The sequence below is a fragment of the Camelus bactrianus genome, chromosome 6, assembly GCF_048773025.1.
Source record: "Camelus bactrianus isolate YW-2024 breed Bactrian camel chromosome 6, ASM4877302v1, whole genome shotgun sequence".
Lineage (NCBI taxonomy): Eukaryota > Metazoa > Chordata > Mammalia > Artiodactyla > Camelidae > Camelus > Camelus bactrianus.
In genome coordinates, this window is record NC_133544.1 from 66,454,466 (window position 1) to 66,472,877 (window position 18,412).

General features: G+C 49.5%; 1 protein-coding gene across 10 annotated transcripts in view; it reads right to left on the reverse strand.

Moving 5' to 3' along the window:
- The window catches only part of RYR3 (ryanodine receptor 3), a 500,053-nt gene that overhangs the window by 163,284 nt on the left and 318,357 nt on the right, over positions 1 to 18,412 (reverse strand). For all 10 annotated transcript variants that reach the window (XM_045524185.2, XM_074365868.1, XM_045524186.2 and 7 more), the window contains exons 31-36: positions 17,029 to 17,192; positions 14,105 to 14,270; positions 7,564 to 7,650; positions 5,939 to 6,165; positions 3,752 to 4,559; positions 1,279 to 1,479 (exon numbers count right to left, since the gene is read on the reverse strand). In XM_045524185.2, the coding sequence (XP_045380141.1) occupies positions 1,279 to 1,479; positions 3,752 to 4,559; positions 5,939 to 6,165; positions 7,564 to 7,650; positions 14,105 to 14,270; positions 17,029 to 17,192 (1,653 nt within the window). The remainder of the gene's footprint in view (positions 1 to 1,278; positions 1,480 to 3,751; positions 4,560 to 5,938; positions 6,166 to 7,563; positions 7,651 to 14,104; positions 14,271 to 17,028; positions 17,193 to 18,412) is intronic.

Below are 18,412 nucleotides of genomic sequence, written 5' to 3' on the forward strand. Positions count from 1 at the left end.
AGAGAGGGAATGTGCCCCAGACGACACACTGAGGGATGGGGGACCCAGAACCAGAGCCGTGGTCTGAAGTCATTCTAATCACCACATCTGCTTTCCCATTTTTCACAATTATGAGTCAGCATTTGCCCAGTGAAACAGGGAATGTTCACACCTGTTGCCAGTCGAAAAGCAGCCTGACAACACTTGTAAAGTCTTCAAGAATAATTCACACTCCCTGCATTTTCCTCAGCACAGCACAGAGTATCTGCTCCGGTCCATCCACAGAGCCTCCTCATTTTGCCTCCAGCAGAGATAAGCTCTGTCTGCTCTTTATCAAGGCTGGAGCATTCAAGTCAATCTCAAAAAGCCAAGATCCGTGGTTCATTTTGAAGCCAGTCTACCTGTATCCTATAAACTAGGTGAGGAAAGCAACAGGACCAGCCTGTGGTTGCGGCATTGACAATTATACCGACAATTTATGGACAGGCTGCTTATTAAATATATATACGATCCAAAGATGTGGTTTTAGAGACAGAAAATGGGTTTCTCCACAGAAAAATCTATCTTTTGAACCCTGAGGGAGCAGTGCCAAGCAGCCTGCAGGATATACATGGGCAGCTGAGCCATGGGGACAAATGGAAACAGTGTACAAGCTGTCCCTCTCTCATCTCAAGTTTCTCCCCAGGCTTTTCATTCTTTTCAAAGCAGCCTTCCTTCCCCCCAGGCAAGGCGGACTACAAGGTGGGGTACCACAAGAAATGAAGACGACACATTGCCCAAGAGGTTTCCTGGGGCTGGACAGGGCTTCGAGGGGGTCCTGGTCACTGGGTGAGGGGGTTTGGGCCCTTGGAGGAGAAAGACTGTGCATATACTCTCTAAGTCGGGAAATGGTGACCATATTCTGTTGATTTCTGATGGAGAGTAGTGACTTCGGGAAGGACTGGACAGAAAGTCTTCTAAGGGGTGGAAGCTGGATCCTGACAGCGATCTGGGCTTTGACTCACTGATGGGGCACGAGCGAGGGAGGGCAGGGAGGAAGTCCTGCCCTACGTGCAGTTTCAGAGGGTTATTTTCCCACCCAAGACCACTGGCAGGTGCTCCTCAGTTGTCTCAGCACAGGACTAGCCTGTCCACTGGTGCCAGAAGGGGTCTCTCAATCTCCCCCGGTTCTCGTGCCTCCCCCCTACTCTTCCCATCACCATCCCCAACCCCCGGCACATAAAGGCTTTGTGCACCCTGCTTCGTAGGGTTCAAATTCTTCCATAGGAACAGGACGGAGATTCAGGAAGGGGTTCTCACCTGCTCCTGCGGGGGTGAGCGGAACTCCCTGGTCTTCCGGGCGGTCAGGGCTGCAGACATGTTCAGGGCTTGCATGAGCTCATTGTAGCGGAACTTCTGATTTGCCTGGAGCTTGGAGACATAAATGTCGCCAAATGCCACAATGGCCTCCACTCGGTGCTGCAGCTCACAGTCACAGAGATAGCTGAGGAGCTCACACATCTGCAACAACAGCGTGCACACGTGAATATAACAATACTCTGTGTACAGCGGTGAAGCAGCCATCATCCCCACTCTACAGACAGTAACACTGAGACCTGGGCGATTTAAGGAACAGGCTCAGTGTCACACAGTAACCATAGAGCTATTACTTAAATTCAAGTTGGCCATTATTGGATGACTCTGGATTAGTACTTGACCCCAGGGACCAGCTCTTCACCGCTGAGGCCAGGAGACAACAGGAAAATGAGCTCATTAAAGACATGTCTGCCTATGGAAAGGAAGAACAGCATCTGAAGGAGATGGTTCTCCCAGGGCTCTCGGCTCAGCACAGAAACCACCCCGCAGCGGCACCTGTGAGTCCTTCCTGACATCCTCTGGTGCTGGATGATGGGAAATCAAGGCTTTCGTTTCCCTCCCCACCTTTCACTGTTTTTGTTTATCGGCTCTGTTTTTCCGTGATCAGTTCTTTAGGGTTGTTATAACTGATCTTATCACTGTTAGAATTTGTACTAACAAGGAAAACAATAGCCATGCCTCGCTGAGCACTATTTGCCAGACCCTGTGCCAAGCACTTGCCATACTCTATGTGTGCTCCTTGTGTTTTTGCTAAGGCAGAAGTTCTGTTAAACCACCTCCACTCAACCCCTCACATGTGACTACAGGACACTGTCTGGTGTGTCCAGGCACAGACGAGGCCCCTGGTGGTGGGGTGCTCTCACCTAGCAGGACAGTCTCTGGCACATCTGCACACCTCTGCTCCCGCCAGGTAAACTGGAACCTGGAGCTCATGCCCATCATACTTGTGATTATAATGATGACATTAAATTAGAAGTCACATGAGTCAATGAAACAGGAAAACCAAGTTGAATGACTAGGGAACATCTGTGAAAGCCAAGTTTGTTTTTTTTGAAGCCTAAAATTGAATGTGAGTTAGACAAATTAAAAAAATTGGGAGACATAAAAATCTAGATGCATTCTTCACTCAGGTTGCCTTCCAATTACCTCTGAATTTGCAGCCTGCTTTAAAGACCCCAAACTGGCAATTGTGGGTGGTGTGTGACAGGCGTCACCCTTGGACAGCATCCTCTGGTGCTGGACGATGGGAAATTGAGGCTTTCGTTTCCCTCCCCACCTTTCACTGTTTTTGTTTATCGGCTCTGTTTTTCTGTGATCAGTTCTTTAGGGTTGTTATAACTGATCTTATCTGCACTTGGAAACTTGGAAAAGAGAGGACTCCATGTGCCAATCAGGGGCTCACACTGAAGAAAAGGTCTTGGTCCTCCATCAGAGTAGCACATTTCTATATTTTAATAAAACACCTAAGGTATATATATAAAACTTACTATGCTTCTCTATACTCAATATTTGATGACCTGACCACTTACCAATCCCATCACACTGAATAAGACAGCTTCAACTGCAGATTACTCTGTTATAATGTTTAATGATAACATATATTTCGTATTATATTTTATAAAAATACATTTTAATGTTATGCCTTATTTTACAGATCATAAAGCTAAGACTGGTGGGCTGACTGACTCAGCAAACTTATTGAGCTGGCAAGCGGCCAAGGAGCAGGGGTTGAAATCCAGGGGTGCCCGAACCAGGCTCACTCTGCTGAGACAGACTCCTGTTTCTTTTCTTTTTTTTTCTCTCTATTTATTTTCATTTCTCTTTTCACAGTGCTGCGAAGACAAAAGCTAGCATCATTTTCAGTGCATCATCAATGTGAGCTTACATCAGGGAAGACTATGTTTTAGGAAACACTGGGTTTCCCCAGGTGATGCCAAGGGGGCAGCTCTAAGTGAGCAGAGCTCCTAGCTCAGATGGCAGCTTCTCTGAGTGCCAGTGTGGCAGGTCCACGCGAGTCTGGTGATCAGAGCATGGCCACAAGTGAGAGTGGGGCATGAGTGCGGTTATCCTACAATGCTAATTCCTTTGCTCTCCTCCACAGCCAGAGGCTCCTCCCTGTCTCCAGACAAGATCTCATAAATGAGCCCTTTAGTCCCAAAGGATAAGAGGTAAGATCAGGGCAAATCCATCACTGGTACTAGAAAAACAATTCTAGAGCACGTGCCTTATTGATGAAGGCTGGTATTTTTGTTGTGCTTTGGGGAGACTTAGGGAGTAGCTTCCAGCTCAGTAACAAGCAGGCCCAGTGGGCCCTTCTCCCTGAGCACTCCACGTTTAGGCCAGTGTCCACAGTCCCAGCCTCACTGCCAGGCTGCGCTGTCTCCCTCCCCAGCTCTTCCCAAGGCCAGGAAGTTACCTGCAGCTTGACAGACTCCGGTAACCGGGTCTGCAGCAAGCCTTTGACGGGAGCCTCCTTGCCGGCCTCCTTGCTGGCCTTTTCCCCAGCCTCCACAGCCTTCTCCTCCACCTGGGTCACCTCCTCCTTCTCTGCCCCCTCCTCCATCTCTGCACTGTGTTCCCCAAACACAGAGGGGTCGATGAGGAGGAGGATCTGCCGAACGTCTTCATCGTCAAATACCCCCATGACCAACAGAGTTCCAATGAGTTTCAGCACGGGCACAAACTGGAACTCCACAGACCCGCCGACAGGGTCCCGGATGTGAGCCCCGCTGCACTGCACGGCCTCCGTCAGCATGCTCAGCGCCTTCGTCTTGAGGAGCTCCAAGGGGATCTCAGGGCTCTGCTTCTGGTGCTCCTCGCTGGTCACGACGAAACAAGGGGTGGAGAACCTGAACCCTGGCTTGAGGCACGTTCTTGGGCCCACCCCAGGGAGCCCATGCCTCTTGGACGCGTCGGGGTACAGGCGGATTTTCCGGGTGGTGCCGGTGATGGGGATGATGTACTCATTCTTCATCATCAGCTTCCTCTCCTTCGCGCTGGCCAGGTGGATGCTGATGAGCAGGTCATAGAAGCCAGAGCGCAGGAGGCCGGGGAGGTACTTGTTGTCAATGGCGTAGAAGAGCTGGGAGAGGTCCACGTGGCTGCACAGGGCGTAGGCCACCCGGCTGTTTCCCAGGGCACACACGGCGCTGTAGAGTCTCAGCGTGTGGTAGTGGAACTGCATCAGGTCCTCCTGCTCACACAGCTCCAGGATGTCCACACACCTGAGGGCGGGACAAGCCAGGGAGAAAAACGGGCCGGAATTCAGCAGAGTGCGTGCTCTCTGAATCCCCAGGGATTGCACCCGACCCAGTGAAGGCGGAGGGGCTGGGAGCCTGGAGGAGTCTCTGTCCCACCTTCCCTGACAGGTTATCATTCCTCTCCCAGTTCTCGTCCGTATCTCAGCTCCTGATCATCCACCACTTCTAACTACAAGGGTCTCAAAAGTCTGTAAGACTTGAAAGACACAAGCTTATCAAAAATGAAAGTCCTTATTATTAGGGAAAAAAACAAATCTTAAAACTGAAAACATTCGGGGACGTGACAGAGGTGACTTGGTCCTCTTCTTTCTAGACTCAGGGGATCCTCGTTTCCTGAGGTAAGCGCGCCTCAGAAGACACAGCAGGAGCCCTCCCCCAGTCTTCCCTCTGCAGCGTCCGCATCATCTCCACTCTGCCATCAGCTACGAGGCTTTTCCTCTCCTGGAAACACACACACCCCTGCACTCCTGTCCAGAGAGGGGACGCTTCCCAATCTGAGATGGGCTGGCATCCCTTTATCCATCCTGACTTTACAGATCTATCTGCCTGTGTATTACTCCCTTGTTTGCAGGGGCCCAGGGCGTGGCCTCACATCTTTGCTTAGGTTTTCCACTTTGTCTTACTCCTCACTGTGGCTCACTTCCTCCTCCGGCAGCTGCAGAGGATCCAGCGGAATACCTAAACGGGAGCTACGTGGGTGACAAATGCCTCCATCCTCTAGAATGTTAAATTTTTAGTCCAAGGGGTAACAACATCCATAAAACAAAACTTATGTAATTCTTACTAGGTACAGAAGCTGAACTAGATTTTATCAACATGATTTCTTTTTTTCCCCCTCCTCCCAGCAGTGCTCTGGGTGGCACTTATCTCATGGTACTGAGGAGGAGACTGAGGCCTGGAGTGCACGACTAATTCACTCAAGGCCACACAGCCAGAATGTGATCGTGCTGGAACTGAATGGTGGCATCCAAGAGGGCTTCCTAACAAGGTGGGACCAGAAGCCTGATTTGTGGTTCTCCAAGCAAGCTAGGCACGCCTCATTCTTCCCCTTCTCGCCATCAATAACACATATTGCTGGGTCTCACTACGGTTTTTGACGAAAGGCATGGAAACGTTCCTGAGTGCAGGCACTTGGAGCTACAGGAAAGGCCCCGTGGCAGGCACGTCATTGTGAACACCCCGCTGTTTCTGAGCGAATAGCGAAAGTAGGGAAAGGGAAGAAGAGAAACCGAGCCCTGGGTGAAATGAGCCGTCATCTCGGGCCCTTGGTCAACGAGGATGCTCCTCCCTGCCTTCCGGCTGGCCGGGCCCCACCTCCCCACGTCCACGGGCCCCTCCACTACCTGTTCTCCTCCGGGATGTGGAGCGCCATCATCTGCAGGGGCTCCAGGCACTGCACCACCCAGCCGTGGCGCTCGCTCACCCGCTCCGTCTCCACCTTCAGGAAGCTGTTGGGCATGCGGCTCCAGAGCACGGGCTGGATGGTTTGGACGTCCAGCCGGGGAGGGCACTGTGGGACTGGGTTCTTCTCTTCACTCTTAAATATGGCCGCAGACAGGGGCATCGCGTTCTGGGGCAAGGCAGAGAGGCATGAGAGAGGAGGACACACGGGCAACACAGAGCTCCTCAGTGGCTGGATAATGCACCTGGACTGTCGCGACCAACAGGATTGGTACATGTCAAAGAGAGACAATGTATCTAGGCGTGATACAAAAGAACAAATCTGACTCCTTCTTAGATCTTCCTTTGGCTTTAACCCTGTGCTCTGTTTCTTGCTGGCTCTGCGCCTTTTGTAAAAGAGTGTTGCCTACAGCCTGAAATATACAGGAGGGCCTGTTCGCAAGGCGCTGACTTTTAAGAGCATTAACACTTTTCCATTCATATAAAGATAAAAAGTTGCAGAACAGAAAATAGCATTTGTTTTGTTGGAAGTTTACAGGGACACCAGGACCTGACCCACAGGGACAGCTGCAAGAACAAAGGAATCAGACACCAAGAAGTTGGCAACAACCAACCACCACTCCCCCCTTAGTATAAAAGGAGCCTGAATTCTTGAAAACTGAGTAAAAAGATTAAAAAAAAAAAAAACTTGAAGGCTAGGACTTTCATAATGTATGAGGTACACACTAGTGTGGTGTTCATGGCCGGGAAAAAACAGACCTATTATTTGGTTAGAATTGTTGGTCAACAAACCTCTTTCTCTCTCTATAGTTGTCTTTCACTTTTAACAGAACTCCGTTCTTCTAAATTTTCAAATATTAAAATATAATAAACAGGCAGCTGTACCCACTGCTCAAACCTTTCACTAATAAACCAAATGAAATACTGCAGTGAAAGTTGAGTTCTCCTACCATCCATCATCCCTCATTTCCCTGACATCCCCCCTCTTCCCAGAGCCAGCCATTATCAGGCATTTAGTGAGCTTTTTTCTACTACATAGTTTTATATTTTTATTACATATAAAATACGTGTTGTATATCTGTAGTTTTGTGAGATTAAAGATTTATATGTGGTTAAAAAAGAAAAAAGGAGCCTGAATTCTAACTTGGGGAAGGTGGTTCGCTAGGACGTTAGTCTGCCATTTTCTTGGCCTGCTGTCTTTCTGAATAAAGTCGTTACTTGTCCCAACACCTCGTCTCCCAATTTACTGGCCTGCTGTGTAGCGAGCAGAACGAGTTTGGGCTCGGTAACACAGGGACCAACGAGGGCTTTGCCAGCATTAGTTAAGACCTTGTGTAACGGGTTTACACGAGCATTCTTTCCCTCAGCACCAGGAGAAGTGGGAGCAGGGGAAAGCGGGAACCTATGTCCTGTCGTGTGAGTTTCACGGGCAAGTGGAGGGGTCCCGGGGGCATACGAGAAGCAAGAAGTGACAGATTCCCTGTGTTCTCGGGCCTGAGCTTTTCCCTGCAAGTGGTTAGGGCACCTTCTCACGTCATAGCCATTAGACGAGGGGACAGATAAATACCTTCAGGTTCCCAAGTTCAAACTGAAACAAAGAGGTGCTTGTAGGTTGCAGGAAGACCGCTGGAAACACTTTGGTATTGGGCTCCACCTGGAAACCAAAACAAATGGAGAGGTTTGCTCAGCATTATAAAGTCATAGGAGGTGAAATCAGGGGTGTTTTAATCAATGCCCTCACTCTAACTCGAGCTGAAAGAGGACAGTTAACCGGCTGGTCACTGTCCACTGCTCAGAAATTCCCAGGGACCTGGTGCCTGCTGGTAGATGCCATCACTGCTCACTACCTTAAACACTCCTCTTCCTCTCTCTCCACACGGGACTGAACCACCTTGTGTCATTTCATTTTCTCTCTCAGGTAACTGAAGCCAGCAGCCTCCTCTGGTGGGAGCTACCAACTTGCCATCACAGGCAATGACTGCTCTGGTCACAGAATAACGTGAGATGCTGGCTCTTCACACAGCATGGAGACCCCTGGCCACGGGCAGCTCCGTCATCACTCCTACCCATGGAAGGTGACAACTGAAGGCAGTGCAGTGACTTCACTACTATTTCTGAAGGCACATGGACATTGGTCAGGCGAGCCCGGGGACTGACAGCAGGGCTTCTCAGCCTTGATACAGCTGGTGTTGGGGCCAGGTAAGTGTGGGGGGGGCTGTCTTGTGCACTGGGGACAATTAGTAGCATCGCTGGCCTCTGCGTACTAAGACGTCCATCGTACTCCCCACCCCCACCACAATCGTGACAACCCAAAACGTCTCCAGAGGTTGCCAAATGTCCCTCGAAGGGAGAAGTGCTCCCACTCGAGAGCCCACTTTGCAGGCAGGGACCATGGGGTACTTCCCCAGGGTAACCTGAGGAGGCTGCCCGCAGCGCCTGTCTCCTGCAAAACCTCTCCTTCTCACCTGGTTCCCCTGGACTTCTCTTCACCCTTTCCTCCCTCTTCGTGATTCTAGTTCTTACATTAAATGGTGCTGAATTCACCAGCTGTCTTTCAGCTGCCATTTAGATGAGGCACGTGGATCTGTGTATTTGTGACACCAGGAGCTCTACCTGTTACTTGCTCACTTTGATGGAGGGCTTTGATCAGACTTGGAGGACCATAGAAGAAGAAATGGGACTCTGATTCCACCAACTGAAGCCCTTTGCCTTTAAGCAAATTTAGACATTAGGACATTCTCACGACTCTCCCAACGCGTCAGATTCGGGGATGCTGGGCACTGTGAACATACAGCCCAAGCGTCCCCCAGTGAGTGACCTCATGTACAATCCCCTCTCCTAGAAACTGACTTGTTTCTAGAAAACAGAATAAGGCAAAAGTGAAAGAACTGTCACTCCCTTGGTTAGGTTGCATCATGTAAGACTCCTTCACAGCAGACTGGAGAGGAAGCTTCTCCAGCTGACCCCAGAGACAGAAACTGCTGTGTTGGGCGAGAGCCACGTGACAAGGGGTCCAGGGTCTCATGGGGCTGAGAGTGGTCGGCCCCCGGCTGCAGCCAACAAGAAATGGAGCCCCAGTTCTACAACTGCAAGAAACTGGATTCTGCTGATAACCACAGGAGCTCCTCGTGGGAAGGGACCCTGCGCTTCAGAACAGAATGCAGCCTGGCTGACACCTTGACTATAGCCTTATGAAATCCTGAGCAGGGGACTGAGCTAAGCTGGGCCCTGACTTCTGGCCCTTGGACACCGTGGGACAGTAAACGTATGACGTTTTCAGTCACTGAGTTTGTGGTGATTTGTTACGAGGCAACAGAAAAGGAATACAGTGATTTTCCTTTTGGTTAGGATATGTGTTACAGGCTGCTTTTAAACAATGAACTTCCCCAGTGCATCTAAACATAAGGTTTATAAACGCACCTTTTAATGGCTGGAAGTGCCATAAAAGACTGTGTTGTCCAGTGCTGTCATCTGCTCACGGTGAAGAGGGCAGATTGGTTAAGCCCCGGACTTGTGGTCGGCAGATGTCATTCCAGCACACTGCAGTGCGCACACGCGTCCCACGTGAACATTTGCTTTACACCAGGTACGTCAGGTACCCACGGATGATATGAAAGGATGCTACCCCGAAGACCAACATAACATGTAGGGACGGACTGCTAGAACTGCCCGGCTGTGTCTGAAATAAACTTTGCTGAGGACATTCAACAATTATTCACTGCCTGTCATGCACCTGCTTTGTGCCAGGCTCTGGGTATGCCATGGTGAGAGACACAAAGGGAAATTCTGATTTGTGTAACTTCGGCCATAAGGCAAGAGTCGTCCCTGGGCTGGCCCTTGATTTCTCAAAGGCCCAACATGGGACATCTAGAACAATGTGTGAACCTCGTGCCACTGCAACCCGAGGCCAACAGAGGTCTGGAGGCTGAGAAAACTTCACTTGGACCAGCAAGAAGCCCTCGAGTCTGCGCTCACAGGGAGAGAGAACTGCATTCAGCCGGAGGCTTCCGACACTGAGCCAAATCAGCTGAAGAGGGTGGCGTGTTTATAGATTCCTCAGGACTGGTCCCTGCAAACTTCACAAGCTACCCAGTCAAACGCCAGGGCCCTCCTCAAGCCTCCCTGCAGAGAGGAGGTCTTTGAAAGCATTTAGGATGGACACCCTGGGACAGGTTTATTTCTACCGTGCAGAGTACACTTCCACCATGGTAAACAATGGAAATTTCTCTTCAGTCACCAAAATAACAAGAAAACACAAGTGTGAGCTCCTGATGGGCGTACGCAGGAGAGAAACAGAACGGGTGGTGTGGTAAGCGGAATCCTAGACTGCCCTCCTGACCCTGGGCTTGGTCCTGGGACCGTGTACGTCACAGGGCAAGAGGCATTCTGCAGATGTCAGGAAGGCTACTTACCAGCTGACCTTCCGACAGAACACGCTTGTGGCCTAATCCAACTGCATGAGCCCTTAAAACGCAGGAGTTTCCTCCTGCCGGGGGCAGAAGGGCAAGTCAGAGAGGGTCAAAGCACGAGAAGAACCGGACGTGCCCTTGTGGGCTTTGAGGGTGGAAGGGGCCTCGTGAGAAGGAATGTGGGCATTCCCCAGAGCCAGGCAGCGAGAAAACGGGGCGCCCAGAGCCGCAGCCCACAACGCCAGCTGGGTCCTGCCGACAGTGTGAGTGAGCTTGGAGGGGATTCCTCCCAGAGCCTCCCAACAGAGCCAGCTCAGCCCAGTCGACACCTTGATTTTGGCCTTGTGAGAACCTGGACAGAGAACCTGGCCACATCTAGAGAAACTGTGAAGTGACACACGGATGCTGCTTTTGGCTGCTAATTTCATGGTAACTTGTCAGGCAGCAACTAAAAAATGAATACAGTGGCTTCCCAGCTGACTTGGTCAGTTTGACAACAAATACTTAGGAGTACGAGGTGCTAGGTGCTGTTTCGTGCACAGGGGAGGCAGCAGCGAACAAGAGAGAGGGGAGACGGTCTCTGCCCTCAAGGAGCTCACATTCTAGATGGGGAGTGTGCATTCTAACGGAGTAAGCAGCGAGCCCAGATTGGAGGCTGCCATGAAATGCATGGCCTTTCTTCCCTTTGTGTTTAAGGTACCTTTTATCACTGGCTGATCTATTTTGTCTTTGCAATAATAGACATTCTCTGTCTAGTCACATGTGAAGGTCGGGGCATAGGAACTAGCCTGAATTGAAAAGCAGCCCCTCTTGGAAATACTGAATCTTCTAGCTGGTTCTGTTCTCAGAGCCATGTGGACGGAGGGTGGGTGGGAGGGGCAGGCACTGAGGAGTATCTCTTGAACATACATTTCCTCTCTCATTTCTCCCATGATTACATTAAGTGAGACAGAAAAAGCTTTTCCAATTGCGTAGCAGTATTTAATGGGGAGGCTTGGAAACATTGTCTGAGAGAATCCTTCTCTCATTATTTTGGTTACTGGTCCTTTCCAAATAGAAAGCCAGTGTATAAATATTGCTGCCCTGCTCCTCCCGAGATAACTGAAAAATGAAAATGGCTACAGCCGCAGAATAACAATCATCCCACCGCCAGGAGACCAGACGCACAGCTGGACACGTTACTGTCTCGCGGGGAATGAGCAGTGGGTGGCTGCGGGGGAGCCTCCCCAGGGTCCCTGCGCAGAGTCCGGACATCCGTTCCCACCTTGGGGTGGGAAGGGATTGGAACCACTGAGCAGAGCCATCAGGATTTACATGCATGGAGGCACGGCAGGCATCTTGCGGGGAGCGAGGCCAGGGCTAACGTGCAGCTCAGAGAAGACAAATGACCAGCCCGGCACCATCCAGGAACCGCTGTGAAAGACGGGGTACAAATGGCACGGTATCCTGGTCTTTGTTGTGCCATCTCACTCTCACCATCATGGGCTCTTTCCTGAAGTGGGTGAATCACTGCTGCTGCAAACACCATAGGTTGTTTATTTACTTACTTATTTAGGTACCTTAAAAGTGGTTTTTTTTTTTTTGGAGCTCTCTGCAGCTCAGGGAGGACCCCTTAGTCAAACTCATTTCAAAAGTTAATGGGAAAAAGCTAATGGATTCTGAAGGACAGCAGTAATGTCTATAAGCACCCCCTCAGGGGACTGGGGCAGGGGAGGGGAGGTGGACTCCTGGGAAAGTACTGGAAAAATTACTGCCTTACTTTCTGCTTCAAAGCTTGGTTTTGCAAAGGCTCCTTTCTGGGAGTGGCTGGTTGGGTCCCAGCTGATGACGCCACTTCTTCCCAGGGGAGGAGGGGAAGGTGCAGAGGGCTACCCACTGCAGGAGGGGCTGGACAGGGCTTGGGGGGCGGCTCTTTGCAGGAAACTGCCCTCCCCAGGAAACCCCGTTTGCCTTGTCCCTTTAGCAACATTATAACTAACTTTTAAACCAGGCACTGCCCCCTCCCCCTACTTTTCAAATCTTCTGATCACACAACGGAGTGCCTAATCTATTGGTTTTCTCCATAGATCACAGAAGTGGGAATGGAGAATAACGAACAGATGACCAGATCTCTTCCCTAGCTCCCCATCAGTACTCTCGCGGACAAACTGTGAACAATACAGCATCTGGAGAGATCATGAGAAGCCCACAAACCCGCACACAGTGGGGGATGGTAATGACTGACCCCTCATCTCAATGATCAACTGTGATTACTTCCCCTTCTCCCTTTAAAACTGTCATGGCTGAGCAGAACCTTCGGAGACGGTCTCTGGGAGACACTGAGGCCACCATCTCCCCAGACTGCCGGCATTCTGATTAAAAGCAACTTTCCTTTCTATCTGCATTTATCTCTCTCACGTGTTGATTTTTGAGTTCAGGAAAAGGCTTCCATGCCAGCAGGCCGTCCTTGGCCCCCAGGAAGGGTTCTGTCCATCTGTTTTCGGTCACCAACTATTTCAGGTTTGGGGCAGCTACCTTCTCTCCTCTGCATACCCCCAGCTCTCCATTCACAGGCCAAATGACTGCCAAGGGGCTTTTCTGGGCTTCACCCATTTACCAAGTAGCAGAATGCTCTGTATCTGCTGTAGTCAGCTAAGCCTGCCACGGTCCTGGTCAGGGCCCTTCAGGAGCAACTCGTTTCTTACCAATACCCCCTTTCTAAATCTGTGACCATGCACCATCACCCATTCTATTCTGAGCATCGTTCCTCAAACACACCTTATGCCCCACCACCCCTGCCCCATTACACTTCTTGTGCCATTCTTTCCACCTACACACTCTGCTCTCTCCACCCAGAATTCTTTTTTTGTTTCAAAATTAAGATCTCTCTGTAATAAACATTTCTTTGATTACTCTCAATAGGCGCAGGACGTTATTCTCTAAACCCAGATAACATTCTAGCCACATGTATAAGAGGCTCTCCATTCTCTATGTCAAGAAGGTTTAATACAGAAATTTACTCCCTAACTTAGTCTTTTCCATGGTATGCCCTGTAGAACTCCAGGCTTATAGAATACTACTAGTTGTTGAAGTTTTAAAAAAAAAAAAGCCTTTTCTTGGTTAACTAATATGAGAAATGCTTGGCTAGGTTTCATTCTGAAGCATTTCTGAAAGGTTTCCTGTACTCATGCTCACTGCAAACCTTCCAAAGGAGGTTACAGTATGTAGTACTTTCCAAGCTTACTTGGCCATCAAAGATGAAAATCCGGCTGAAAGGAGATCAGGCTTCTTGTGGTTAATGACAGGTAAACCTATGTGTGTGTAACTGATGGCTTCCCCGAGTAGTTCTATCGAAGTTCACAGTCAATGAAAGACAGAAATACATTATTTATGTAAATACATTTTTAAAGGACCCTGTAAAAAATCCGTACTGAACGAGAATAACCTCTTTGCAAAGGGAACACTAGCTGGCAAGTTAATCAGTTTTTATAGGTGTATGTTTTGAACACAGGAGTTTCCTCAAGTGAGATTTTTTCCCCCCTCTGAATAAAATGAAGTCACTTTGCTCTTGCTTGTAGTCCTAGATGGCTCTGGACCACATGGGTGCATTAACTCTACACACAGAGGTGGGGATGCCAATTATGGAGAAGACTGAGGAGCAGAGCCCTGAGCACCCAGGCTGGGAATGCCGCTGCTTTGGCTCCAGAAGCCACCCCCTACCTGGTAGCAGGTGCCGAGTTCCCTCCCATTGGCCGAGAAGGACAACATGCCCATGGCCAGGTCCACGAGGCAGCCGATCTCCAGGTCCACGTTGCTGCGACTCGCCCTTTGGGATGTGGCCACAACGTCCCCACCCCAGACCATGTAGCAGTTGCTGCGCTTCACACTGCAAGCCAGAGGGAGGGAAGGGCTCAGAACCAGACAGCAGCAGTTCGCACTCGAGACTCAGGAACGAAAGGCCCCCAGAGCTTCCAAGGAAGCTTTCCAATCAGCCCCCAGGAATTCTTTTCCTAAAATAAAATCATTCAGCTTCAACCCAGTTCCCTTGGGCATGAAACACTCTGTGTAGGAACGTGGCGGTCGATCTGCTTCAAAAAGCAGTGTCAGGTGACTTGTTTCCCGCCTCGCTGTCAATTTGCCTTTCTGAAGCAGATAATGGTGAGGTAGTATTCCCACCGTAGAGGTGGGAAATAAAGGCACAGAGAGGATGACAGCCACAGCTGGGCTACAGAGGGATCTGGCCTAAGAGGAGGAACCAAAATCTGTGTCGAGTCCCAGGCCAGTGTCAGGGCAAAAGGCTCTGAGACAGCTGAGAACTCAGGTCTGCATTCCCTAGGATGGCAGGCCTAGGCCGGGAGGATGTGCCAGGTAGACAGTTTGTCTCTGATGTCCTCCCACCTCCTCATGTGTACCACCCCGCCCTCTCAGCTCCGGGGTCCTGCCCTTGCACTCTTCACCACCTACCGACCTCCAGAATGGAAACTCCATCTTAGGCATTTAAGATTTAAAAGCCAACTACAATAAGCAAAATGCCTTTAAAGCAACAAAACCTGATTGATTTCCTAATGGTAAGTTTTCAAACCCTGGTGGCTCTGGAGGAGCGGCACGGGGGTTCCCAGAGCCCCTCATGATGGCTGCGGGCAAAAGGCAGCCAGTCGGTCTCCTCATGAGCCCAGTTCTGGTGCTGCTCCTCTGAGGGACCCGATCTGTTGAAGTAGCATCAGGTGAACTGTCTCAGGCAAAAAGAGAGAGCCGCTCTGCACCTGATGCTAGAGCAGCCCTTTAATCTTAAGGTTAATCTGATTTGGCCTTAGAAAGCCAAGAGTTTCGCTAGAACTCTCCCAGGTTCTTTCCAGTTTGAAAAGTCTGTCACTTTTCCAGACAACTGCAAATCTCCTTTGGAAGTACTGCTTCACCTCCTACCCCCTCCCTCCTCCTCTTCTGAGGCATCAGTCGGGCTGGTTTCTCAGTGTGATGCCCTCAGGCAGGGCCAGTGCAAATTGTTCCTTCCAAAGAGTCAGAGCCATTGCTAGGTTTCCAGTAAGGTTAAACCGCAGCCATCCTATTACTGCTTTTCAGTGGTCAGGGCACCAAGTACATTGATGACTGCAGAATTCAATTAATAATGAACTGAAGCTGAGGGAGTATGAAATGCCACACTTCAGTCATATTTTAAAGGGCCCAGATTTGTAATGCCTGAACACATCTGAAAATTCATCCTGTATTTATATTTCTTATCACACAAGGCAAAGAACCAAGAACTATTGAGCACCTACTAGGTCTTATTCTAGGTGCCAATGTGTCAGTGAATTTCTGTGATGAATGTGGTCACCAAGGATCAGATAAATCAAATAATCTTGTCTGGCATGGCAGAGCCAGCAAAATGGAACAACAGACCCGACCGGGATGGGAACGTCTCCTTTGTGTTCTTTTGGCTGAAGAGCAGTCTGGGTTGGTCAGCTGCTGCCATGTACTTTCCTTTCTAACTAAGCCAGGTGTTGCTTCTGGTTACAGCATCTACTCCAGGTCTCATAACATAATGGACATTCAGGAATGGTGGTAACAGTCATGTTTATTGGGTGCTTGGGTCGAAGTACCATTCTACACATTCTTCTACGTATCATCTCATTTCATCCGCACAATACTATGTGAGATTGGAATCCTAATTCTCATTTTGCATTTGAGGAAATTTAGACCGAGGGAGGTTAAGTGACTGCTCCAAAGTCACGCCTCTAGTAAATACTGGAACCCAGTTTAAAACCCAGGAAAATCTGTGCTCTTAACCACCTGCCCACAGTGGTCCTTAGGGACATAGCAGTTGTGCCTGACCTCTGAACACTAGTCTATGATGAGCCAGGAGCACCTAATAAGCACTGATTGCAAAACATTCCTGACTTTGTAGGGATGAAGGCCAGCACAAGAACCAACTTATTACATTTCTATACAAGCCTGTACGGGAAAAGACTCTATGAAATCTCACTTAGGTGGAAATAAGGCATGGTCTGCTGGGTCACCTCTGGGGCATCGCTGGCCAAGGGTCCTTTCTCTGGTGGTACCCGTGGACCAGTGGGAAGGTATGGGTGTGCCTAAAACATATTTTCCCTTAGGATCCCTAATTTTTAGTCAGTGGTTATTATTCATGAATTTTCTAAGTCTCTTTTATGTTCTTTATACTTCCAGCATTACGAACTCTTGGGAGGACGAGTTCTGGGTTGATCAGTTGCTGTGTGATGCGGTACATCTTTTTATTTCTTTGGAATTGACTTCTCTCAAGCACCTGTGGATTTCTCTCTGTCTTGCTCTGACATTGTAGAAATTGGGGCTTGCCCAGAAATCACAGAGAAGAGTCTGAGAGGCAGTCCAGACTTCCCAATTGTCCATCTGTATCTCCTATCCCTGGGTCATGTCTTATATACATGATGAAGTTGTCCTTTATTTTGGTTAGTAACACTCCTCCCATCATCTACCCTCTCCGCCCGCTCCCCCCCACCCCCAATTTACTTAAGGGTTTTAAGCCATTTTCTCATTATAATAGAGGCTGGACTATTTCCTTGTTTGAAGTGTGAGGGGGAAGGGAAAAAGACTGCTGGGGACGGGAGTGAGGAACCTGATGGCCAACCCTGCCCCCTTGAGAGCCCCCTTACCTTTCATGGACTCGGCCTCTTTCATCCCCCAGAGTAACAGTCACGGTACAGTTTTTACTCAGGTCGAACTTCTCACTATACAAGTGATAGTCCGGAGTCACCCATCCGACCCAGACGCAGGAAGGGTCCTGCCCAGCAAAGATGCGGATTGCATAGTAGCACTGCTGCAGAGAGACCACAGCGGGAGTGAGTGACCTCCCCCCCCCAGCTGGGGGGAGCGGGCTCAAGAGGAGGAAATAGTGCAGGAGCTCACCTGGCCTCCTTTTCTTAAAAAGCACACACTGCTCTGGAGGTGTCCTGCACTGAATGCTAGACCGGGGGAAGGGCTGACGAGAGAAGCTGGCTTCCTTATTTCTCCCTTTTCTGTGTGCTTCAGCACCTAAACAATCAGGTGTCTCATCTACCACCCTCTGCCCAGAAGATGCTGCTGCTGGGATCAGGGGCAGCCACTCAGAACGGTCAGCACAGGACCCTAATGCTCTTCTGGGTACCAGGGCTGCTGGGCACCTGTTTGCCCTCAGAGAGAGAACAATTGGGGGTCACCAAACTCAGGCTACGCTTTCCACTTCTGCCGGGAAGTGAAGGTTGTTGTTGTTGTTGTTGTTATTGTTATTATTATTATTATTATTATCTCTAATAAAGTCTCAAAAAAGATGCTACAAAAGAAAAAGCCCACATTGTGGTCAAATGTGCTTTGTGTGGTCATCAGGCTGAATGACAGGCAGGGCTGAAAACTACCAGAGTTCTTGGCAGGCACTGTAACAATTTGTGAAGTGTATCGCTGTGTTATTATCGCAACTAAAGCACTGAGGTGAATGGCTGCTTCATCATTTCCTTTATGAAACTGAGCACATTTATTCTAAATGAAGCCCTATAATTTCTAGTCGGTCCTATTTTTTTGCTTGGAAGATAAAAGGGTCAGCCAGACAAGGCTGTACTCGAATGCTGGCACTGGCAGCTCTTAGGTGTGACCTTGGACAAGTCACCTGTCCTCTCTGTGCCTCCCAGTGCCTGGTACTGTCCATCTCCTGGGATTGTGGTGCAAAATAAGAGGCAAGGTGATACAACGTGCCCAGTGCCGTGCCCTGCACATAGTGAGTGTGGGATGTTCCCTGGCAAGAATCTCACTCCTGACAGGTAACCTATGAACATGGGATTGCAGGATAACTTTATAGAAGGGGTAACATGCAATTCTCCCAAAGGATGTTTGTTTGTTTTTTGTCTTTTGTTTTTTTCTGTCAGGTGTTAAAGAAGGATGAAAGAGAGAAAGTAAGAAAGAAATTAGGAAGTGTTGCTTTTAACTACTGCTTAGCTTACAGAGAAAGGACCAAAAGCAGCCCCCACCTTCTGGGCGGGCTCCCTGCTCCTTTTTCTCATTTGATTG